The 25,743-nt window shown below is 44.1% G+C and overlaps 1 protein-coding gene across 6 annotated transcripts in view; it reads left to right on the forward strand.

Moving 5' to 3' along the window:
• The window catches only part of FHOD3 (formin homology 2 domain containing 3), a 556,170-nt gene that overhangs the window by 505,901 nt on the left and 24,526 nt on the right, over positions 1 to 25,743 (forward strand). For all 6 annotated transcript variants that reach the window (XM_047794147.1, XM_047794143.1, XM_047794144.1 and 3 more), the window contains 5 exons: positions 4,562 to 4,744; positions 7,208 to 7,327; positions 8,193 to 8,354; positions 14,776 to 14,966; positions 22,127 to 22,319. In XM_047794147.1, coding sequence (XP_047650103.1) covers positions 4,562 to 4,744; positions 7,208 to 7,327; positions 8,193 to 8,354; positions 14,776 to 14,966; positions 22,127 to 22,319 — 849 coding nt within the window. The remainder of the gene's footprint in view (positions 1 to 4,561; positions 4,745 to 7,207; positions 7,328 to 8,192; positions 8,355 to 14,775; positions 14,967 to 22,126; positions 22,320 to 25,743) is intronic.

A 25,743-nucleotide genomic window follows, 5' to 3' on the forward strand; every position in this document is an offset into this window, starting at 1 on the left:
TTGGGGCCATGACGAAGAAAATGATGGGGCTCAACACCTGTGATCTCACTCTAAGCACAGTCCCAAACACCTTTCAAAACAGTTTGGCATCACGGGCTTCTGATAATCTACCATTGAGACAGCCCTCACTGATAACACTCTCATGAGCCCAGGACAACCACTACCCAACATAGATACATCCTGAGCCCCAACCCTGGAAACAGTGCCTCTGTGCCAATTTATCTTGTTGTTTTTCTTTTTTTTTTTAATGTTTTTAATTTATCTTATTGAATTAATATAGAATAAAATTGACTTTTCAGAGGGTCAGGGTCTCTCAAGAGAATTTTAAAACTTACACAAATTCATGCAATGACTATTGTAGTCAGAAATTAAAACAGTCCCATCTCATAAGTTTCCTGTGGCTCAGCAGGTGAAGGATCTGGCGTTGTCACTGCTGTGGCTCTGGTTACTGCTATGGTGCAGGCTCCATCCCAGGCCTGGGAACTTCTGTAAGCCACAGGCAAGGCAAAAACCAAACCAAACAAAAATAGTCCCTTCTCCCAAGAAAATGCTTGCCTTGTCCCTCTTTTCTTGTGCTAAGCCACTTGTAACCCCTGGTAATCACTGATCTGTTCTCATCACTGTAGTTTTGTCTTTTTGAGAATGTCACATAAATAGAACCATAGTGAGACTGGCTTCTTTCACTCAGCATGAAAGATGCTTTGAGATTCATCTAAGTCACAGGATGTATCTATAGTTGGTCTCGTTTTATTGCTTAATATCATTACATTGCAGGGATGGACTACTATCTGTCTATTCATCTGTTGAAGAACATTTAGTTTGGTGCATTTCCTAGCAGTTATGAATAAGGCTACTACAAATACTCAAGTACAGGTTTTTGTGTGAACACAATTTTTTCTAAAGTAAATACTTACAAATGGAATTGTGAGGTCATGTGATAACTATGCTAAATCTTATAAGCAACTTAGCTTGTCTTTTCATTCTTTTAACAATGTCTTTCACAGAAAAAAAAGTGCTTAATTTGGATGAAGTTTTATCTTTCAACCTTTTTTTTTTGGTATCATATCTAAGAGTTCATTGCTAAAGATTTTTCTCCTGTGTTTCCTTCTAAAAGTTGTATAGAGTTACCTTTTACTTTTAGATCTATGACAAATTAATTTAATTTAATTTAAAATTAAATTAATTAATTTAAAATTAATTAATTTAAAATTAATTTAATTTTATATAAATTAATTTATATAAAAGACGGAAGGTTTAAGTTGAGGTTCAGTTTTTGCATATGGATTCCAGTTGTTCCAACAGCATTTGTGGAAAACGCCATCTTCTATCCACTGACCTGTTTTTATACCTTTGTGGAAATCACTTGGCCATGTTTGTGTGGTCTGTTTCTGGATTCCCTGTTTTGTCCCACTAATCTATGTATCTATCCAGCAGCCCATGCCACACTATCTTAATTCTGTGGCTTTATCACAGATTTTAAGGTCAAGTGGTTTGACTTCTCCAAGGGCATTTTTTTTTTCAAAATTATTTTGGTTTGACTATTTTCATTCCTCTGCCTTGCCATACAATTTTTAGAATCAGCTTATTCTTATCCACAAAAAATCATGCTGTTTTGATTGGAATTGAGTTAAATTTACACACCAGTTGTGGGACCACTAAGTCTGGACTATCCCGAGTCTTTTTCAGTCTGTGAACACAGATTATCCTCTAGCTTCTTTAGATCGTCTTTGACTGCTTTCATCAGCATTTTCTCTTTTCTACATGCAGGTCCTACACATGATTTGTTAGCTTCATATCTAAGTATTTCATAGTAAATAGTATTTTTAAAATATTTTAGTTTGTAATTGCTCATGAGTAATATACATAAATAAAATGGATTTTTTTGTATATTGACTTTATATCATGCAACTTTGTTAAACTCACTGTTTCCTAAGTGTTTTTGGTCGACCCTTCACATTTTATATGTAGGCAGTTATGCCATCCAAAATAGGAACAGTTTTTTTCTTTCCAATCTATGTGAATTTTTAAAATTTTATATACCATGCAGTGTTAAATAGGAATGATAAGAGCGGATATCCTGTCTTGTTCCCAATCTTAGAGGAAAAGCATTCTGTCACCATTAAGTATGAAACCAGCTGTTGGCTTTTTATAAATGTCATTTATCAGATGAGGGAAATTCCTTCTGTTATTGGGTTGCAGAGAGATTTTTTTTGTCATGAATGGAAATTGATTTTTATCTGAAAATTTTTTGTGTCATTTGAAATGACTGAATTTCCTTGTTCACATAATGTGATACATTAATTGCATTGATTTTTTTTTTTCATTTTGACCCAGCCTTTGGATATTTTTAATATATTGATATATAAAATATAGCAACAGATTTTTTATTGTAATACATTTGCATTTATTTCTATATTTTAGTGCTTGCTTTGGCAACGCATATATTTAAGTATTTTAAAATACTTTGTTAAGGAATTTTGCATCTGGTTCATTGGGATATTGGTATATAGTTTTCTTTTCTTATACTATCTTTGCCTGGTTTTTTTCCAGGTCATTCTGTTCTCATAAAAAGAATTGAGAATTGTTTTGACACATGTCAAGGCCTCATATTCTGACCCACCTTCTGTGGACTATGGTTCCAGCGTCAGCTAAGTTTTTAAAGCCCAGCACAGGTCTCAAAGTCTTTGATGTACAGTTGGAGATCATATTCACACATGAACAGCTCAGAGTGAAGCTCAGAAGGTCTTAAACAACTTTGTGCACTGACTTTGCAGGCTCTTCTGTTTTTATGACCTCCCCAATTCCTTCCGGTTTTCTGGGGTCTTCCTTTTTGGTCGTCCAGTGTAAGATGGGGCTTTAATTACCTCACTGTGCCATACCCTCTCTATGGCTGTGCCCAGGCTGTGGGAAGAGAGAGAGAGAAGAAAAGCAGAAGCTGGGTGTCCCACCTCTTGGAGCCACACTCCATTGATTGGGAAGTTTTTCTTCGTCAGAGTTTTAGGACCTTCCAGCTGTGCTAAGAAACCCTTTCTCACATGAGTCAGAGCTGGAGGTCTCCCCAGAGCGCTCACTGTCTGCACCTGATACCGTTTTCCAGGTGTTGGGCTACCTGAGCCCAGGTAGGGGGAATACCAGAGGAAAAATGGACAACTCATTACCAGTTCAGTTGAACTTCCAGTTCTGTTCTTCTTCCCCAATCCACCTGCCACTATTTTTTTCTTAAGTCACCAGGAGCCGCTCCATGCATGCCCTCCAGGGACTCCAGTTGCATTCAGTGGGATAGACAGGGTGGAGTGTGCTTGTTGCTCCATTTCCCCCAGAACTGGAGCTCTTTCCCATGTTTTAACCGGGTGATTCCTATTTTATAGCAGTAACCAAAGCTATTGAGATTTAATGAATTGATTGTTACCAAAAAAAGTATGGCACAATGTGTATTTCTTTTCTTTGATACTCTGAGTTGATAAATGAGAGAAGAATAATGACACCTTACCTTTGGTAATGTATGTGAAGTGTCATGTGATGGGAATTTTCACCTTCTTTTAAAATGTAAACACTAAGGAATTTGGACTTTTAAGAATCATAACCCTTCTGATGCCTGTTGGCCTCCTCTGCCTTCTACCTTTGATTTTTCCCATAAACAACTAAAAGCAGAAAGCAATACTCTTTCCACTAGTAGGTAAAGTATTGCTCTTTCTAAGAACCACCATCATTTTTCCTTTAATCAGTCTTCAGTTTGATGTTAAAATGTTTTAATTTCTAAATGACATTTGAAATATACTTTATTTTTAATTATTTTTTATTTTGTTGCTTTTTATGGCATAAAAAGCAAAAAAATGTGGCATATGGAAGTTCGCAGGCTTGGGGTCAAATCAGAGCTTCAGCTGCCAGCCCATGGCACAGCCACAGTCACAGCCACACCAGATCCAAGCCACACCTGTGACCTACAGCACAGCTCATGACAACACCAGATCCTTAACTCATTGAACAAGGCCAGGGATCAAACTCGCATCCTCATGGATACTTGTCAGATTCATTACCACTGAGCCACAGTGGGAACTCCTGCAATATACTTTAAATATTTGAAACAATTAAAATTATAATACGGCCCACGTACAAAAGTCAGTCTGAGTTCTTTGAAAATGATCTATTTCTGTAAGCTCTTAAATTAGTCCATGAGAAGCATATGTTCTTTCCAGGTTTTACTCTATTTTCTAAGGGAACAGGGAACTTTAATCTTCTGTCATATTCGCTCACCTTTCTCGCCCCTCCCATCCCTCTTTCTTGTCTAGAATGTCCTTCATTACAAAACCCAGAAAATTTGGGGCAAGTTGCTTATGAAACTGGAGATTTAAAGAGAGAGAGAATGTTAAGACAGATGAATGTGAATTTAGATGCTATGTGGGGCTTTTGTTCTCTAGTTTATTTGGAATATAACACCTCTATATGCTAAGACTCCTGACAACAGAATATCTCTACTACCTGGCTGGAAAAATACCATATGAATTTGGAAACATTGAAGGCTCCGTCGCTAAGACTATACTATATCATTCTGTCTTTCCAGAAAATTCTAACTATGATTCCTACCGAAGAAGAGAAGCAGAAAATCCAGGAAGCACAGCTGGCCAACCCTGAAGTGCCACTGGGCAGCGCAGAGCAGTTCCTCCTCACACTCTCCTCCATCAGCGAGCTCTCCGCACGGCTCCACCTCTGGGCGTTCAAAATGGATTACGAAACTACAGAAAAGGTAAGCTCTTGGGAAGAGAGGCAGCCAGACCTGCATCCCCAGGGTTGGGAATGACCATTTTTCACCATTGAACATAGTGAAGTATCATTCCTGAGACTGGGTTTGAAGGGTGCATTGATTTTGATGGGGTTGTGTCTACACTGAGTGATGAGCAACCTATCAGAAAAGGGTTATTCTTTTTTGCCTTTTAGGGCCACACCCACGGCATATGGAGGTTCCCAGGCTGGGGGTCTAATCGGAGCTGTAGCTGCTGGCCTACACCACAGCCACAGCAATGTGGGATCCAAGCCTCATCTGCGACCTACACCACAGTTCACAGCAATGCCAGATCCTTAACCCACTGATCAAAGCCAGGGATCAAACCCGCATCCTCATGGATATTAGTCAGGTTCATTAACCACTGAGCCACAATAGGAACTCTGGGTCATTCCTTTTTTTTTTTTTTTACGAATTTTTAAAAAATTTCCATTATAATTGATTTATAGTATTCTGTCAATTTCTACTGTATGGCAAAGTGACCCAGTCATACATATATATACATTCTTTTTCTCATATTATTCTCCATCATGTTCCATCACAAGTGACTGGATATAGTTCCCTGTGCTGTACAGCAGGATCTCATTGCTTATCCACTCCAAATGCAATAGTCTGCATCTATTGACCCTAGACTCCCTGTCCATCCCACTTCTTCCCCCTCCTCCTTGGCAACCACAAGTCTGTTCTCCAAATAGAAAAGGGTTATTCTAAGGTGTCTGCTTGACACCAGCCTCAGATACTGGTTAAAAAAAAAAAAAAGAAAAAAGAAAAAACTTAACATTTTCTGACTCTATATGCTCATTGTAGGAAATTTAGACAATACAGAAAAGTACAATGTAGAAAGTGGCTTGCAATCCTTCTAACTGATGATGGTCACTTGAGTGCCATGAACTGTGGCAACTGGCAAATCATTGGGTCCCTTTGAGAGAGGATCTCAGTAGAAAATCTAAGATGAACAGATTGCAAGAGGTTGAAAGGAGAATAGAAGGAAAGGGACCTTGATTGTGAAGGCATGTGGGGGAACTCATCCTGAGTAGAGGGTGGAAGAAGCAGGCATCCTCTCTGTCCAGGCTCAAGGTGAGTATTTCTGCAGGCTGAGCAGAAGGAATCAGTGGAGAGGACAAAGGAAGGATGGACGGTGAGCTGGAAGTGACCTTGATTGAAGGGCAGTGCCCAGAGCAGGTGGAGAGGCTTCGTGGTCTTCCTCTTCCTGCAAAGGAGGGAGCATGGTCCTTACTGAGGACCATACAGGTAGCAGTGAGCTTGGGGTCCCTTAGGAGAAAATATTTGAATTCATTCGAGAATCAGGCAGGGCTAGAGAAACCTAGGACCGCTCCAGCAATGGGGTTACAGAACCAGTCAAAGTAAGTTGACCTCATGGGGAAAACAGATAATCAAGACAGCCTTAGTTGGGGATTGGTAGGGCCTACCTAGCAGAAGCAGGGCTGGAGAGGATGAAGCTGGAGCTTCCGGCTTTGAGGTACACGCTAGGGGAGAGGCCCAATGAGGACACTGAAGTGCAGGGAGGGACACAGAAGGACAGTACAGAGGGAAGGGGAGCCTGAGGCCCTGAGGCTATGGGGTGGGCTATGTGTCTGAGTGTGTGGGAGTTATGAAGGCAGTGGGAGTGATGAGGATGGTGGCTTTCTAGGATGTAACCCTGGGTTAAGAAGGGAGCAGTCACATAGTGCCTAGGGGGGAGGTTAGGAGACCTGGGTCCAGGTACATTGAGGCCACAGTCTCTGGTATCATCTGCCTGGGAGAAGGAAGACCATGGTTCTCTGAAGGAACACACAAGGGAAGTCTTAGAAGTCAATCACAGTCAGAAGAGAGAATGAGGAGTTCCTTTCATGGTGCAGTGGAAACGAAATCTGACAAGGAACCATGACATTGCGGGTTCGATCCCTGGCCTCGTGCAGTGGGTTAAGGATCCAGCATTGCCATGAGTTGTGGTGTAGGTTGCAGGCACAGCTCAGATCTGGTGTTGCTGTGGCTCTAGAGTAGGCCAGCAGCTACAGCTCTGATTTGACCCATAGCCTGGGAACCTCCATATGCCACAGGTGTGGCCCTGAAAGGAGAAAAGACAAAAAAAAAAAAAAAGAGAGAGAGAGAATGAGTGACAGGAGTATTCTGCTTGAGTTTGGAAGATGGGCAGAGACAGGGGAAGACAGAGCATTTGTCACTGGGCACAAACTCCTGTGAGCCACAGGTGCCCAGTTGGCCTCCACCGAGGAGACTTGGGGGCTAGACTTTGCTCTGCTGCCTTTCTGCACTTTTCCACACCTGGGAGCTTGTGCCCATCACACGGGATTTCCTCACACTGGGAGAATTCCCAGTGGTTCTGACCTTGTGCAAAAATTTAAAAGAACAAGGTAAAGCCACAGAAGAATGCTCTTTAACATCTTCTAACTTATTTTTAATTGAAAGGAAGTGGCAGAACCACTTTTGGACCTGAAGGAGGGAATAGACCAGTTGGAGAACAACAAAACCTTGGGCTTTATCCTGTCTACTCTCTTAGCCATTGGGAACTTTCTAAATGGAACTAATGTAAGTCTTCCCCATCCCTCATCCTCCAGCTTCCCTTGTTACAAAATCCCTGTCTTTGACTTGCCAGTGGAGGTCGTACCTAGGGTCCTCCAGAGCACAATTGAATGAACAATTTTTGCATTATGGGGGTGGAAATCAAGATTTTTTATTTTTTGAAATATCAGGGCCTAGTTGTTCATGTCTGCATCTTGCTATAAATAAGAAAACATAGAAAGATAAGCACATTATTTCTTACAGAATACTTGACTACTCTCAAAATTGATTTTGGAGATTTTTTTTCTACACTGTTTTTTTTTTCTTTTTCTTTTCTTTTTTCCCCCCCTGAGCTTATCACTTAAATATTTGTCCTCATACACATTATAAACTTCTTTGAAAAAACTTTCCTCTTAGGAATTCCCTGGTGGCCTGGTGAGTTAAGGATCCAGTGTTGTCACTCCTATGACGCAGGTTCAGTTCCTGGCCCAGGAACTTCCACATACTGCAAATGCAACCAAAAATAAAAAAAATAAAAATTGCTCTATCTTTGGCCACAAAGTAGAAAATCAGAAGGAAAGGGATTAGGGAAGTTACAGATACCCAGGTGGCAAAGACCCAGCACACTAGCACCCGGATTTTGGAGCAGAGCCCTGGACAGCCCATGGTGCATGGCTGTGGTGGGAAGGAGCTAAAGACTTATTTCACTAGCAGGGTGGCTGGTCCATGTGCGAATAGCTAAGGATGATGCACAGTGTAGCCTGAGAGGCCTCCGTCACAGAGGAACTAAATATCGTTCTACTCTGAAAGTGCATCAAGTCCCTTTTGCGTGTTTCTGACAGCCTGGGTAAGACTTGTTGTTCCTGTTGTTTATTTAATGTTCCCCAAACAGGCCAAAGCATTTGAGCTAAGCTACCTCGAAAAGGTTCCAGAAGTCAAAGACACCGTGCACAAGCAGTCACTCCTCCACCACGTGTGCACTATGGTGGTGGAGAACTTCCCGGACAGCTCCGACCTATACTCGGAAATTGGAGCCGTCACCAGGTCAGCCAAGGTATGTGCTTGGACCAGGAGGGGTGGCCGTGCCTGTCCCCCCTGGGGCTAGATCTGCGTTATGTCCTCTCTGAGGAGCACAGACTCCCTGCCCACAAACACCCAAGTGCTGCTTATACCCCCTGCTCCAGGGTTTGTGAATAAAATTCATCTCACTCCACTTCAAAAGGACTTTTAAGATTATTTTCCAGGGAGTTCCCATCGTGGCTAACCCTACTGGTATCCAGGAGCTCACAGGTTTGATCCCTGGCCCCGCTCAGTGGGTTAAGAATCTGGTGTTACCGTGAGCTGTGGTATAGGTCACAGAAGCGACTTGGATCCCACGTTGCTGTGTCTTTGGCTGTTGTGTAGGCCGGCAACTGTAGCTCCGATTGGACCCCTAGCCTGGCATGGATGTGGCCCTCAAAAGACAAAAAAAAAAAAAAAAAATCATTTTTCTACCCCCGGTCCTCCATCAGATTCCTTCCTGCTGAGGTATGTGAGGCAAGCCTGCCATCCCAGATGTCCTAACCCCTTTGTCCAGTCCTCAGTCTTGTTACTCACCAGGCTGGCCCCCTTGTTACTTCTCCAGAGCGTTGAAACTGAACAGCTAGTCTTAGGTGGGCAGAAATGTCCCAGAGTTGCCATGTGGCTCCTTCTAATCCTTCTTGTAGAACCCTTCAGTGAGGTGTGGTGCCAGGAAACTAAGGGCACATTTGGCCCCCTGCTCCCTGTAGATTGGCCACACCTATGATCTGACACAGAGGAAACAGGTTTATAGGGCTGTAAATAGTGTATAGCATTGACCCTCTGCTGCAAGCCCTTAAACCTAGTCCAGAGTTCAAATCTTCATGAGCTTATGGACCAGATGCCACCCCACAGCTGGCACACTACTGGGGCCAAACAGCCCCAGGAGGATCCCAAATGCAGCAGAACTGGGAGATACAAGAGTCCTGGAAGCAGAAGGGAACTCTCGGGAAGGGGCTTCAGTAGGCACAGGAAGCAGGCCAGGATGGAGGAAACTCTAGGACCAATATCCCAGGGTTCAGTCTGGCACACACTGGGGTCTGGTCTGAGCATAGGTGAGACTGAGGTGGGCAGGGCAGGGAGGGGGCTTCACTAAGTTCCCCTTCAGGGAGCAATTCCTCTCTCTGCTGTCCCCTGCAGAACTGGCTTGTGGGGACTTGGGACCCTCCTTCACCTCTTCAGGCTGGCAGCTGCCAGGTCCACTGAGCAGGGGGCCCTGAGCCAGCCTGATGGCAAACCTGCTTCAGGCAGAAAGAGGCATGGCCAGTGATCCCCCAGCACTGGGAGATGATAGACTCTTCTGTTTCGTGGGCATGGTCATGCTTTCTGAGCCCCAACTACAGAGTGGGACAAGAAAGTGCCTCGGTTAGATGTGCAGAAAAAGCACGTGCTGCCTCTCCAAAGTCCAGAACTGCTCAAAAACGGTAATATATAGAATGAGGAACAATAAATTATACACAAAAGGAGTTTATCGTAACATAAAATTTAACTGCAATAACTTATCCTTGCTTAAAGACAGGCTACACAAGCCAGAACCACAAGTAGCTTCTACTCATTAACCCTGGCAATTACTAAGGGTGACTTTTGTCCCATAGGACTTTCAAAAGGAGGCCAAGAGGGCACTGACCACTTCCCAGCCTTTACTCCCAAAGTCTTGTTGGGCGTTGAGGGGCCCTCCTGTGTAGGCAGGAACAAAATCAGCTTTAAAGAACCCCAGCCCCAGCTGCAGGGGTTCATTCCATCCCCTGGTGTGTCATTTTGGGTATCATCACAGCAACCCCCAAGGAGCAAGTTCCTCTGGCATCTGGAGGAAACCTGTGTCCCTCAGGGGGCTGGTGGCAGTGAGGGGAGGGAGGTAAGGTCAGCTCTGCTACTCCCAGATGGTAGGGGGCCTCAGAGACTGGTGCAGTGTGCTGACCAGCCAGTTCAGCTTTCAGAGACCAATAGCGACAGCTGCTTACTGATGTGATCCCACAACTCCAGGAGTGCAAGCAGGTGACAATGCAGGCTCTCCTTCCTCACACTGTACCTGCTCGTATTAGTTAATCTACAGCTGTGTAACAAATTACCCCAAAAGCTAGCAGCTCAGGATAATATAATAGTTTCCTAGGGTTGCTATGACAAAGTGCCACAAACTCCATGGAACTTTGAAAAACAGAAATTTTGGGCATTCCCTGGTGGCCTCGTGGCTAAGAACTTGGTGTTGTCACCACCATGGCTTGGGTTACTGCCATGGCTCGAGTTCAGTTCCTGACCTGGAAACTTCTACTTGTGGACACAGTCAGAAACAGAAATGTTGGAGTTCCCGTTGTGGCGCAGTGGTTAACGAATCCAACTAGGAACCATGAGGTTGCAGGTTTGATCCCTGACCTTGCTCAGTGGGTTAAGGATCCGGCGTTGCTGTGAGCTGTGGTGTAGGTCGCAGACACGGCTTGGATCCTCCGTTGCTGTGGCTCTGGCGTAGGCCGGTGGCTACAGCTCCGATTCAACCCCTAGCCCGGGAACCTCCATATGCCGTGGAAGCAGCCTAAGAAATGGCAAAAAAAGACCAAAAAAAAACAAACAAACAAGCAAAAAAAAAAAAAAACCAGAAATGTTTATCCCACAGTTCTGGAGGCCAGAAGTCTGAGATCAACGTGTCAGCAGGGTTAGTACCTTTTGAGAGAGACATCTGTGCCATGTCTCTTTCCTAGCTTCTGGTGATTTGCTGAAAAATCACCCCAATCTCTGCCTTCATCTTCACATGGCATTTTGCCTGTGTGTCTGTGTTTAAATTTTCCAGTATTATAAGGATACCAGTCATTTTGATTTAGTGGTCCACCCACTCCAGTGTAACCTCGTCTCACTTAACTAATTACATCTGTAATGACACTATTTCTCCATCAGGTCACATTCTGAGCTACTGAGAGTTACAGCTTCAACATAGGAATTTTGGCCTATTATTATTTCAAGGGTAGTTCTGTCTCAAGTTCTCTCCTGAGGTTTCACTCAACAACATGTCAGCTGAGGTTGCAATCATCTGAAAGCTTGACTGGGGCTGGAGAAGTTTTCCCCATGGTGGTTCACTCACCCCATGGTTGTTATGAGCCCCAGTTCCTCCCCAGGGCGGGCCTCTCCGGGGCCTTCTTGAGTGTCCTTGCGACATAGCAGATGGCCTCTCCTGAAATATGTACTCCGAGACAGAACACACAAGAGCTCCAGGTGGAAGCTCTTCCTTTGTCATGACCTGGCTTTTACATTCTTTTCACGAGAACCAAGTCACAAAAGCCAGCTCGCATTCAAAGGGAAGGGTTTTAGGTTTGGCATTTGGAAGGGATGAGTGTCAAAGAATTTGCAACTTACTGTTAAAGTACCATACTCTGTTTTCCCTTCCCCATCCCTTCTGCAGCCCTTGCCCTTGTCCCTGAGTTATCCCACAGCACCCCAGACTTACCTGATATGATGTGACTGCCTCATGGCACAGCTCCACATCCTCCCATACACGGAAAGTAGCCCATATGGAGCAGCCCTCAGGAGAGGACTTCCTGACCAGAACTTCTTTCTCACAACAAAAGCCCCGGCCAGCTTTCTCCCTGGAGTGGAATTTTTTAGGGGCAGACCTAGCCTTAAGGCATGATGGCCAAGAACTTAGACTCTGGAGCCAGAGAGATTTGAGTTTAAATCCCAGTTTCACCACTAACCAGCTGTGTGACTTCTCCTAAGTTCCTTAGCCTCCCTGTTGGACAGTTTCTCCCCCATGAAGTGGAGCCAGTAACAGAGTCTGAGGCCATGAAGTAACTGTGGGTGGCTCCATCAGCCCCAGCAGCCAGTCTTCCAGCCCTCCTCAAGAGATGTTACATTAAGCTCCATCCTCAAACACCTTTTGGTCCAAGGCTCCCCACCTAGTTTCCATTGGCAGTGAGGTGACTTTTTCTACCAGGCTTTAAAGGTTCACAGTGGATTCTCTTCTTTGAAAACCATCTCTCACTTGGTGTCTCCCTGTCCGCTCTGTGCCCACTGTGATGCTGGGCAGGTATTACCTGATTAGACTGTCCCAAGCTCCTCAGTGCATTCTGAGCCAAACTGAACTTATTACATTTATTAACTTATTAGCAAATATTGTGGTTGCTGCCTGAAGCAAATAAGGACAGATGGAGAGAGCTGTGATTAGACCTATTACAATTGACTTGGAAAGCTCCCAGACCTCTGAGATACTACCTGTCAGTCTAGAAGGGTCATCTGCATGCCTTTCTAGACTTACTCCTTGAACTATTCAGTCCTTCTTTTCTAAATCTGCATTTTATTTTTCTCTCAGGTAAATGCTGGATTTTTTTTCCCTCAGCCCCATTGTCTCCTAAGAAAATGAAGCCCTCTCTGATCTGGACTCAGAATTCCTTTATTTTCTGGCAGATCATTTTTCTCAAGGTCCCACAACCCCCCTGCCACTTGCCTGAATCCCCAGCCTCTGCCTCAACTTGCCTTCTGTTTTTGTCGAACATAACACCCAAAAGATTCAGGATGCAAGGTGTCATGCCTAGCCCCCCGGGGCATCCCGGGGCATCCTCTACGCTTCATCCAGGCAGATCTCCGCTAATCAACCTTTGCTGCTTTGGTCTCCTCCACTGACTTTCTTGGGGTGGGGCTGAGGTCGCTCCAGCAAGTCCTTGGGTGCTGACCTCTAAGTACTGCTCTCATGACCTTGGTCTTGGCATCTAAGCATTGGCGGCTCACCTCTCCTCGTCTTCTCTTTCTCCTTCTGACCTTTCTTGCCAGGCTCTCACCCTTTCCCACATCTCCCACTCTCCGTCCGCCCCAGTCCCCTCTCTTCAGCTTACTGGTTTGTCTATTTCTTCCACCTTTCCTAGCTTTCTCAATGTCTTTCCCCTATCCCACCTCCCCCTCCATTAAATACCCTCGAGTGTATTTTTTTCACAGCTAACTCTCTGATTCACATAGTTTTTTTTAGTCTATAAATTCTATCAAAGCATCCCTTTAGAAAGGCTCATCTCAGAGTTCCCATTGTGGTTCAATGGGTTAAGAACCCACCAGTATCCATGAGGATGCGGATTCGATCCCTGGCCTCCCTCAGTGGGTTAAGGATCCAGTGTTGCCGTGAGCTGTGGTGTAGGTTGCAGATGTGGCTTAGATGCTGTGTTGTTGTGGCTGTGGTGTAGGTCGGCAGCTACAGCTCCAATTCAAACCCTAGCTCTGGAGTTTCCATATGGCACAGGTGCAGCCCGAAAAAGGGAAGAAAGGAAGATAAAAAGGAAGGGAGGGAGGAAGGAAGGAAGGAGGAAAGAAAGAAAAGAAAGAAAGTAAAGAAAGAAAGAAAACCTCATCACAGGCCACTTTCAGTCACTCCCAACTGGTCCCACTTCCTGGCAGAGCAAAGTGAACTGTCTGTCACATCTGTTCTTGGCACACTCGGTTTGCATCTGCTGGCAGGACCACACTCCTCGACAGTCACCCAGACACAGACACGCACAGGGAGCTGGTGGGCTTTGAACATTCTCAGTGCATGGTCATCACCTGTCTATATGCTGAGTCTTTTTGGGAACAGCAAGTTGGTCTCATTCCACATTTTTCTTTGTCTTCTTTTTTTTTTTTTTTGTCTTTTTTAGGGCCCCACCTGCGGCATATGAAAGTTCCCAGGCTAGGGGTCAACTCAGAGCTGCATCCATTGGCCTATGCCACAGTCACAGCAACATCAGATCTGAGCCATGTCTGTGCCGTACATCACAGCTCACAGCAACACCAGATCCTTAACCCACTGGGGGAGGCCAGGGATCAAACATGCATCCTCATGGATGCTAGTCAAATTCATTTCTGCTGAGCCACTGTGGGAATTCCTGTTTTTGCCTTCTTAATACCTGGGAGGGGGACTGGCAAACCCATTTCTCCCTGAGTGTTGTTTTAACAAGGGAATGAATGGATAAATAAAGTGATTTGTCCCACAGTGTAAAAATGATCATGGTGAAGAGAAGCTGGCTGCCCCTTAGCTGGCCCCATGTACCCAGGCCATCCATGTACGACTGTGGCGCAGTCCTCCAACCTCAAATGAAATATCTGAAGCACAAGTGGGCACTGAACAATTTTGTGAGACCTCTGCTCAGTTCACCTTGTCCTAGGGTTCCTTGATATCATTTTTCAATTTACAGTTCCCCAAGACTTTCTTAAGATTTCTTTCCAAAGATGGGAGGGAAAAAAAGTGACATTTGCATTGAGATCATTTGAAGAACAGTTTGATCACTCAATAATTTGATGTCAAGATAATGACAAATGCACATGTGGATAATTTTTAAGCCATAAATAAGTTTGTGTTGCAAGATGTAAGTTTGGTTTTGGTGTTTGTTTCTTCCCAGAGGCAGTTGGGTTTCCTGGGTCCAGTTGGTGTCCAGTTATTTCAGTGCATTTGCAATGTTCTCTCTGATTTTCAGGTTGACTTTGATCAACTTCAGGATAATTTATGTCAGATGGAGAGAAGATGCAAAGCTTCATGGGATCACCTCAAAGCAATTGCAAAACATGAGATGAAACCAGTTCTAAAACAACGAATGTCAGAGTTCTTAAAAGACTGTGCAGAGCGAATTATAATTTTAAAGATTGTCCATAGAAGAATAATTAACAGGTAAGTGGATTGAAGAGCTTGTGGAAACCTCAGTAAAAGAGCATGTTGAAAATATCCTGCAAACCGAGATCTGAAGGTTAAATTTATAAAACTTGTATTGGGAATTCTTGGTACATAGCAAGCACTCCTTTGAGTACTTACTTAATTTTTCTCAGACACATGCACACATGCACACAACAATAGTATTATACCATTGACTTTTGAGGTTGGAAGGAATCTCAAAGGTAGTGCCACCCCCAAATCCTTCTGGATCAGGAATCGCATCTGTATAATCTCTGACATTTTGGGCCTCGCATCTCTGCATCTACTTGCATACTTCTGCCTACAGAGTGCCCTCGTCCTTGCAAGTCACCTTGACTTGTTAGCAAAGTTCCTTCCTTATGTGATCAGCCATCTGCCTTCTGAAAACTCTCCCTCATTGATTCTCTGATGGCTGCTCTGTGGTGCAGCCTGCCTGGAGGAAGCCTGGGCCCTCCATGGGCCCCATCCTCTGGACCAGTCTTCCTCAGGTCCCCAGGATCCACCAGAATCCTGGGGGACACAGAAGTGATGCACGAAGCTGGCTGGGATCTGGGATGGCTCCGTGGCTGTCCAGGCTGTCTCCCTATAAGTGGCAGCAGAATCAGGACCAGAACCTACGTCTTCCAACTCCCCCCAGTCAGGCATCGCCCACTTTCTTCTCCTTTGTTTCGTTACAGAAGTTGGTTGTAGGTCCCTCACCCTGGCCTCTGGAGTCCAAGTGCACTGTCCTGGGTGAGCAGATGTGCAGGCCTGCAGGTTGTGGGTTCCCTGGAGCAGGTGCTCTGATGACACACCCTCTGCAACGGGCCTCACTGCCCTTCTGTTAAGAGACCCCTCTCTCGGGGCCATCAAAACCTCAGGCCTTCCCCAGAGATCAGTTCTTCAAGCCCACTCCCCCTCCTGCATTTGGGCTCTTTATTTACTATTTTTTTCTTTTTGGGCTGCCCTGAGGCATATGGAGTTCCTGGCCAGGGATTAGATCTGAGCCACAGCTGGGGTGACACTGGATCCTTTAACCCACTGTGCGGGCCAGAGATCAAACCGGTATCCTGGCACTGCAGAGCCGCCACCGATCCTGCTGAGCCACAGTGGAAACTCTGCTTTCTTATTTTTTTAAACAAATGTGTGGTATTTTCATTTATCCCTGTACGTTTTACAGTTTCGATTAATTTTTCCCTTTCCCTCCTTCCTCCGCTGTCTTTGCTTGTTTCCTTCCTTCATCTTTCTTGAACCCATACGGACCTTTAAAAAGCTAATTCTCATCTGCCTGTGAGCCCTCTACCAGCTTGTGTCATGTGCTGCTTTGGTAATCATATTTCCTGGATCTTGAGCCAGACTCTTTTTCTGGGGTGGGGGTGGGGGGTAGTCTTTAAATGTTAGACGGGACAAGAATAAGGAACAGAATCTTCCCTCCAGGTTGACAACTCTCCATTACTCACTATGTTTGGAATTTAGTTGTTCAGCTGTAAACCCCCCTCCCTGGACTTCATCTTGACCTCGCAGCTGCCCTCTGGGTAGGAGGATCTTAATGGAGATTTTGTCAAATTTCTTACTAAAAGCAAAGTACACTGTGCTTTTAACGTGGTTAAAAATGGGGAGGCAGGGAATGTCAGCCACTTTGGCCCTTCATGCTTTGTATGATACAAGCAATTTCCAACTGAAAACTACTCAAATAAACAAATAGTTTCCATTTGGAATGTCATGAAATTGGAGCAGTTTTATGAAAGTCTTGTAAAGCTATTCTGCCTGGTCACAGTAACCATCTTATCCTGGACAGATCAAAACTCATTTTGATGATCCATCTGTTCCTTAAGCAGTGTGTGTGTGTGTGTGTGTGTGTGTGTGTGTGTGTGTGTGTGTGTGTGTGTGTGAGATGTGCATATTTGTATGTGGTGCATATATGTGTACGATACATAGGACGTTTGTGCTCATTTTCCTATTCTCCCTGCTGAGCTGGTGGCCCAGATGATGGTTTCTCTTGTGTCACATGGATCCCTGTCTACTCACAATTGGACACCCATCTGGCTGCCCACCTTCTCTGCTGCCCTCAGTTGTGGACCTAATGGGACAGGCACTTCCACCGTCCTTTCCTGTATGATGGGTCCCCCTCCCTTAGTTACAGTAGTGGCCTCTTTTAATAAAGGAGCAGAAAAAAAGAACTTAGTTCTCTTTAGGTAACTCTTGACTTTCAAACTCTTGGCTGGCTAAGCACATCTGGTTCTAGATGTCTGAATCTGCAGGTTATCCTTCCCTTTCGCACTGCTGCCATGACAGCCAGTCCCCCTCCATGGATATGCATACCCACTCGCTAATTCCCAACATTCGCTTGGCTGCAGATAGACTGGGGCAGGCATTACAGAGGGGGACCCTGGAAGAGTGGGAAGGGAGGCTTCCCTGGGAGACATGGAGAACCACAGCAAGGGCCCAGCATTCCTCAGGGAGAAACAGGCAGATGGGCGAACACCCACGCTGGTTTCCCAGTGCCCCCCACTCCACACCTCCCTATCCTAGACCAGACACCCCACTCAGTGGCACACATGAGGAGAAGGGCAGATGATGGATCAGATCAGAGATGTTTGGCTTGTGCCTCAGGACGATGGTGAGGGGAACCAGCTCCTCTGTAACCATAAGACCTTCATGTCCCATGTTGTGAAAGTTACAGACTCAACTAACAAAAGTCCCTTAAATGTGTTACTCCCTTAAAGTTGTACCCACTTTGTTCTTCTGAAGGAACACCATAGTCTCTCTCCTCTCAAATGTACATCTGAATGGTTTTTCAGGGGTGACTTTTACTTGCTGCTTGCAGACTCCCGTCTGCAAAATATATACTTAAATCATGTCTCCAACTTATATAAGATTGGATCCTACCCTCTCTAGATAAAAACAGTGTTGTAGAAAGCGGAGGATAAGGAATCTTCGGTTGTGCTTATATTTAAAAGAGGGCTTATCTTCACAATAGCCAAGACATGGAAACAACCTAGATGTCTATTGACAAGTGAATGGATTAAGAAGATGTGGTACTACTCAGCCATAAAAAGAACAAAATAATGCCATGTGCAGCAACATAGATGCAACTAGAGATTCTCATACTAAGCGAAGTAAGTCAGAAAGAGAAACACAGACACCATAGGGTATTATTTATATGCGGAAACTAAAATAGAGCACAAATGAACACATCTACAGAACAGAAACAGACTCACAGACATAGAGAATAGACTTGTGGTTGCCAAGGGGAAGGAGGAGGGAGTGGGATGGACTGAGAGTTTGGGGGTTAGTAGATGCAAACTATTACATTTAGAATGGATAAACAGTGAGGTCCTGCTGTACAGCGCAGGGAACTGCATACGGTCTCTTGATGGAAGATAGTATGAGAAAAACAATGTATGTAGGAGTTCTCATCATGGCTCAGCAGAAACGAATCTGACTAGCATCTGTAAGGATGCAGGTTCAGTCCCTGGCCTTGCTCAGTGGGTTAAGGATCGGGCATTGCCCTAAGCTGTGGTGTAGGTTGCAGACACAGCTCAGATCTGGTGTGTCTGGGGCTGTGGTGTAGGCTAGCGGCTACAGCTCTGATTCAACCCCTATACTGGGAACCTCCATATACTGTGGGTGTGGCCATAAAAAGACAAAAATAAAAAGAAAATAAAAGACAGCACACAAACTGGGAAACCATATTTGTAACTTAAAAAAGAATGTTTGTGTGTGTGTGTGTGTATGTGTGTGTGTGTGTGTTTGTATGTGTATGACTGGGTCACTGTGCTGTACAGCAGAAACCGACACAATACTGTAAATCAACTCTACTTTAATTAAAAAAGAAAAAAAGAGGACCCAGCTGTGGGCTGGTTCTCCCTTCATTCCCTTATACACAGATCTATTACACGATCCTATCCTAATATATCCTATGTAGTAATAGCATGTCCAATATATAATGCCAGGTAGTAGTAAGAGCCAGGAAGAGAAGTTAAGAGTGTAAATGGGACAGGGAGTGGCAGGGAGGTGCTTTTTTGCGTAGGGTGGTTAGCAGGGGCTTCCCAGAGGAGGTGATACTTTGGCAGAGACTTGTAGAAAAAGAGAGACAGTCTAGGCAGCTGGCAAAAGTGTTCTGGGCAGAGAGAAAATGTACTGGGACTGGACGCCTTGATGGGGCCTCCCAGTGGAGTGGTTGACCTGTCCATCCTCATAGGCCCTGCAGGCTCTCAGCACAGCTGTGTCCCCCCCAGAGTCCCTACACACCCACAGGGGCCTGAGGCCCTGAGATGGGCTTGCTTAAGGAATCACAGGGAGTCAAGTGTGACTAGGGTCCTAGGCCATGAGGCCAGAGAGGTAGTGGGGCAGTTTTGCATGGATACACCACATGTTTATCTGGTCATCTGTTAATGGGCATTGGGGTTGTTTCCACATTGGGGCCATTATGAATAATGCTGCCATGGAGTTTGTATAGGTTTTGTTTCTTTTGAGTATATGCATGGTGTGAAATTACTAGGGCATATAGTAATGCTGTGTTTAACTCTTTAGGAATTTTTTTTTTCCATAGAGGGGGAACCACTTTGTGTTCCCACCAGTACTGTGTGAGGTTCCAGTGTGGTTTCTCCCCATCCTCACCAACCCTTGTTATTGCCTTTCTGACTCTAGCCACCAAAGTAAGTGTAATGTGATGTTTCTGTGTGGTTCTGATTTGCATTCTCTTAATGACTACTGGTGTTGAGCATCTTTCCATGAACTTATTGGCTATTCGCCAAACTTTTTTTGGGGGGAAATCTGTATTCATACCTTTTGTCCATTTTTTTGTCTTTTTTTTTTTTTTTTTTACAACCACACCTGTGGCATATGGAAGCTCCCAGGCTAGGGGTCGAATTGTAGCTGCAGCTGCAGGCTTACACCACAGCTATGGCAGCACTGATTCTGAGCCACATCTGCAACCTATGCCACAGCTTGCAGCAACACCAGATCCTTAATCCACTGAGCAAGACCAGAGATTGAACCTGCATCCTCACAGACACTATGTCAGGTTCTTAACCCACTGAGCCACAATGGGAACTCCTCATTTTTTGTCTTTTTAGTGTTGAGTTGTAAGATTTCTTTATATATTCCGAATACAAATCCCATATCCGACATGAATTGAAAATATTTCCTGGAGTTCCCGTTGTGGTGCAGTGGTTAATGAATCCGACTAGGAACCATGAGGTTGCAGGTTCGATCCCTGGCCTTGCTCAGTGGGTTAAGGATCCGGCGTTGCTGTGAGTTGTGGTGTAGGTCGCAGACGCAGCTCGGATGCTGTGTTGCTGTGGCTCTGGCATAGGCTGGCAGCTACAGCTCCAATTAGACCCCTAGCCTGGGAACCTCCATATGCCGTGGGAGCGGCCCAAGAAATGACAAAAAGACCAAAAAAAAAAAAGAAGAAGAAGAAGAAAATATTTCCTCCCATTCTGTAGGTTTCCTTTTTTTTTTTTCTTTTTAATTCTTTTTCTTTTTGTCTTCTTAGGGCTGCACCCACAGCATATGGAGGTTCCCATGCTAGGGGTTGAATCAGAGCTACAGCTGCCAGCCTACACCACAGCCACAGCAATGCCAGATCTGAGCCTCATGGTTCCTAGTCGGATTCGTTTCCGCTGTGCCACAACGGGAACTCCTAGGTTTTCTTTCAATCTTCACAGTATCCTTTGAAGTACAAAAGATTTTAATTTTGATGAAGTTTATTTTTATTTTTTCTTTGGCTGTTTATGCTTTGGTATCGTATCTAAGAAATCATTTCCTAATCCAAAGTCATGAAAATTTATACTTTATGTTTTCTTCTGAGTTTTATAATTTTAGCCACACCCGTAGCATGTGGTGCCCTGGCCAGGGATCAAAACCATGTCATAGCATTAACGCAAGCCACTGCAGTGGCTTAACCTGCTGGATCACAAAAGAACTCCTGGTTTAGCTGTAGTTATTGGTTTAAACAGCATTTTTCCACCCCCCCCCCTTATTTTAAATACACATCTTACACTTTCCTTTAGTATTCTGCACAAAAAGAATAAGCCAGTGTCTGTCATTTGGAAAACAAACCAAACCCCTATTCAAACTAGACAAATTAGAGTGATCAAAAAAAGGTTTTTGTCTACAATTAATGACATCATTTATATAATACTGTTGTTCTACATAAAAATTTTCCTCTGTCTCCTAGTATTATCTTCTTTCTCATTTCCTGATAACTAAATTTAAGGACATCTTTGCAAACTTAATTTATTTTCCAAAAGTATTAAGTAAGTAAAATCCAATAATTTTGATTTATATACTAAATAGCTGAAATAAATTGATTTTGGGCTGCTTGTTTGGTGTGTCCTAATTAAATTAAGATTGCATATAATATTTGCAAGAAAACATTTCAAAACATTTACCCAGAGAAAACTATAAACATCTTTTTATAAACCATTAATTAACATGTTATTTATTATCTGTTCATGTTAATTCCACATATTCATTAAAGCAGTACCCCCAAATTGCTAAGCAACATTTCTTTATCCCTCATTCAATTTTCGTATGATCTAGAAACTGTGCAGTATCTTTTTTAAAACAGTATTTTATCATTTTTCTTTTACAAGTTTTACACATCTGTTTTAAAAAACATTAAGGCACAGATGAGCAAAAAGGAAAAAATTAATCCCCTAGAATCCCATCTCCTAGACATAACCTCCATCGGTGAGAAAGTGAGTTGATTTCTGGTTGCATTTTCACACTTCATCATCAAAGCCCCAGAAAGAAGACCCATGTCTTTGGCTGATTAGTTTCTTTTCTTTTTTTTATTTATTTCTTAATGATTTTTATTTTTTTCATTATAGCTGGTTTGCTGTGTTCTGTCAATATTCTAGTACAGCATGGTTACCTAGTTACACATACATGTATGCATTCTTTTTTCTCACATTATCAGGCTCCGTCTTCGTAAGTGACTAGAGATAGTTCCCAGCGTTACACAGCAGGGTCTCATTGCTAATCCATTCCAAAGGCAATAGTCTGCATCTACTAACCCCAAGCTCCCCATCCATCCCACTCCCTTCTCCTCCTTCACAACTACAAGTCTGTTCTCCTGAAAGTTTGCAGAAAATGGGTTTTCGTTCCTTAAACCTGAAGTCCTTGCCGCCCTCGTGTCTTCACTGCAGGTTCCACTCCTTTCTGCTCTTTATGGGTCATCCACCTTATGCGATTCGGGAAGTGAACATAAACAAGTTCTGCAGGATCATCAGTGAGTTTGCCCTGGAGTATCGCACCACCAGGGAGAGGGTTTTGCAGCAGAAACAGAAACGAGCCAACCACAGAGAGAGAAACAAGACCCGAGGGAAGATGATCACTGATGTAAGTTTCATAAAATCAGTTTCTTTATGCCATTTATTCTGAAAATCTGATCAACCACAAAACCACTCTGCAGTTTGCAGGCTGTGACTTTTTTTAGTTGTAGGAAAAAAAATTCCTCTTGTAAAAGGTGCTCTTTTTTTTTTTTTTTGCTTTTTTTAGGGTTCCATCTGCGGCATATGGAGGTTCCCAGGCTAGGGGTCAAATCAGAGCTGTAGCTGCCAGCCTACACCACAGCCACCGCAGTGGTGGATCCAAGCTGCATCTGCAACCTACACCATAGCTCACAGCGATGCCGGATCCTTAACCCACTGAGTGAGGCCAAGGATCCGACCCACAACCTCACGGTTCCTAGTCAGATTCATATCCATGGAACTCCTAAAAGATGCTCTTACACAGTCCCTCTGCCAGTTCTGTGAAAATCTGAAATAATCAAACGTAAAACTAAGATGTAAATTGAGGATGCCACGTCTGGTGGAGGAATTTTAAGCCACCACACGAGTAATTAACTTGGTGTGTTGTGGGATGCTATGACATTAAATTCTTGACTCCCTTTTCAGACTTTGGGATGTGGGTGGACTTGGAAGAGAAGAAGAAAAAATATATAATCACACTTATCCTAGGAAAACAAATGTACTGATTTGGGAGATGATTATGGATTTTAATTGTCATAATGATACTATATCGCTAATCAGTTGACACATGGACCACCCATCCTAGGCATCTGAATGGAGACATAATTGATGAGGTTACTCAAAGACATAATCTGATGGCCTCTTGGCAGTCCTTCGAGTTAGAGAATATCAGGGTGGCGGAGAGCCCAGAGGACAGTGGAAGTATCGGGTGTTCCTTTGGGGACTCCTCACATTTGCACGCCTCCCTTGCTCTGCACTTTTCCCCTATCTCTTCCACCCTTTCCCTGGGCCCACCCATACCATGGGTACAGTCAGCCCTCGGATGGGAGGTGCTTTGTAACTGGAGGGCAGAGTGATGCGTGAAGGAATTCCCATTGTGGTGCAGTGGTAACAAATCCAACAAATCCACAAGGACTCGGGTTCGGTATCTGGCCTTGCTCAGTGAATTAAGGATCCGGCGTTGCCATGAGCTGTGGTGTAGTTTGCAGAGGCAGCTCGGATCTGGCATTGCTGTGGCATAGACTGGCGGCTATAGCTCTGATTCTACCCCTAGCCTGGGAACTTGCATATGCCAAGGGTGTGGCCCTAAAAAGACAGAGAAACGAAAAAAAAAAAAGAAAAAGAAAGCAACACGTGAAGATGCTAGAGACAGACAAAGACACACGGTGCAGGTGCCTCTTTCTGTTATGCCTTTATGAAATGTAGCCTATCTTTATCTATATCTGAGGGGCACATTGCCTCTCAGCAATGCAGGGAATGGAGTAGGCAAGGATTAAGCCATACAGAGTGTGGCATTATCCTGGGAGCTGCAACTCAATCAGACAGATTTCTTTGGGGAGAAATGCAGTCAGTTAAGAAGACCTCACAGAGGCTGCCTTCTGTGCCAGGTGTGCATTTATGTGGTTGGAGAAACAGAGGACATACGTGATTACAATCCACATTCCTGGGGGGGGGGTCCTCACCTTCTCAGGTACTTTGTCTTGGAAATTCTGTTGCAATTTTAAGGCATTTCTAAGGAGAACCAGGGACTGGTCCCCTCACCATTCACCCCAGCCTTGACCCCTTGGAATTTTCTGGAGCCTTAGGGAATGCTCACATTCTTCTGCAGAAGGGGCTCTTTCTACAGATGGTCCTGAATGCCATTGCAATTGGCTGAGTCTTCCGTCTCCTGTCCCAAAATCTGGGTTCAGTCGGATCTTTAGCTTCCTAGAGGACAGCAACTCAGGAAGCAGACTGAATTCACTTGGGCAAACTCCGGCCCTCATTTCATCCCCAAGCATTATTATTTTTTATTACTCCATGAACTTTATTACATTTATAGTTTTACAACAATCATCACTGCCCACCCAAGTATTATTTTTAAAAGTTCTAAAAAGGGGAGTGATTATTTTTGTAGAAATGAGACACAATGGAGGGTGAGAAACCCAAGCCCAATATGCATATAGTTAAGAAAATAATCAGAATTTTTTGCCAAATTCTTGACATTTTTTTTTTTTACAGATCCCACTAATTTTTAAATTCTATCCTTCTCTGAAAATATTCAGCCTTCCTATTTATAAACAGGGGTAAACATTTCTAAAATTGAATTCAAAAATATTTAAGTTCTCATTAAAATCTCAACAGGGCAGGCTTCTTCAGGGTTCATCCTCAAGGTAGTCCCTGCTTTTAGTGGTCCAAGTGGTACCATTCATGTAGAAACATTGCCACCTGCTGGAAGATTAGGATATTGTCACTTAAAGCAAAGTGACAATGGCTTCACATTTTTCCAACTCTTGTTTGGCTCCCATTGTGTTCCCAGCAAAGCACAGGGCACCTAGGAAGATGGGAGTGCAATAAAAGACAGGCTTATCCGAAGGATTTCATAATCTGGTTATAAAACAACATGTGTCCACCGTTTAGACCACTTGAAACAAAACCAGGCCATAGATAGAAAATTTTGGAGCCCCTGAGATTTAGAGTTGGAAGTGATTTTTAGAGAGAACTGTAGTAAGTCATTTTTTAATACAGATGCTGAATAATGAGGATAAAAATGGTTGCGGTTAAGCAGAGATGACTTTAGAAAAGCCATTGTTTTATAAGACATAGAGAAATCTGGGTAGAGTCCAAACACCCTACATACTTAGGCAGCCCCACATCTACTTTTGTGTGCCTGTCTCTCCTCTTCTTTCTCTATCCCTGAGTACGCAAAATGCTTCCTTTTGTAGGACCCAGGAGTCCTACCAGCTAAGGATCAGGGAGAAACTAAGTCATTTCTCATTCCTTGTGTCCCAGACTAGTTCTAGACAAAGTGGTAACATAGACAAGGCAGCCCATGGCCAGTGTGGCCCTTTCTGGCATCATCACACTCCAGATGGGTGGTAAGAACCTGTCCATATCACAGGGCAGTGGTCATCCTGGCTGAGACAGTTAATCTCTCTCAACTCCAGCCTCTTCTATGAAAAGGGAATGCTGGTAACTTTAGGGGATATTGAGAGGGCTAGAGATTTTGCATATGCAGCACCTTGCACATGTGCTAATTGCCAGAAGATGCCAACTATCTGATTAAATAAATAAGCTCTAAGATAAAGAAAAATGGGAGTTCCTTTTGTGGCTCAGAGGGTTAAGAACCTGACTAGTATCCATGAGGATGCAGGTTCGATCCCTGGCCTTGCTCAGTGGGTTAAGGTTCCATTGTTGCCGAAAGCTGCTGCATAGGTCGCAGATGCAGCTTCGATCTGGCGTTGCTGTGGCTCTGGCGTAGGCCAGCAGCTACAACTCTGATTGGACCCCTAGCCTGGGAACTTCCATATGCC

Source organism: Phacochoerus africanus, chromosome 8 (assembly GCF_016906955.1).
Source record: "Phacochoerus africanus isolate WHEZ1 chromosome 8, ROS_Pafr_v1, whole genome shotgun sequence".
NCBI lineage: Eukaryota > Metazoa > Chordata > Mammalia > Artiodactyla > Suidae > Phacochoerus > Phacochoerus africanus.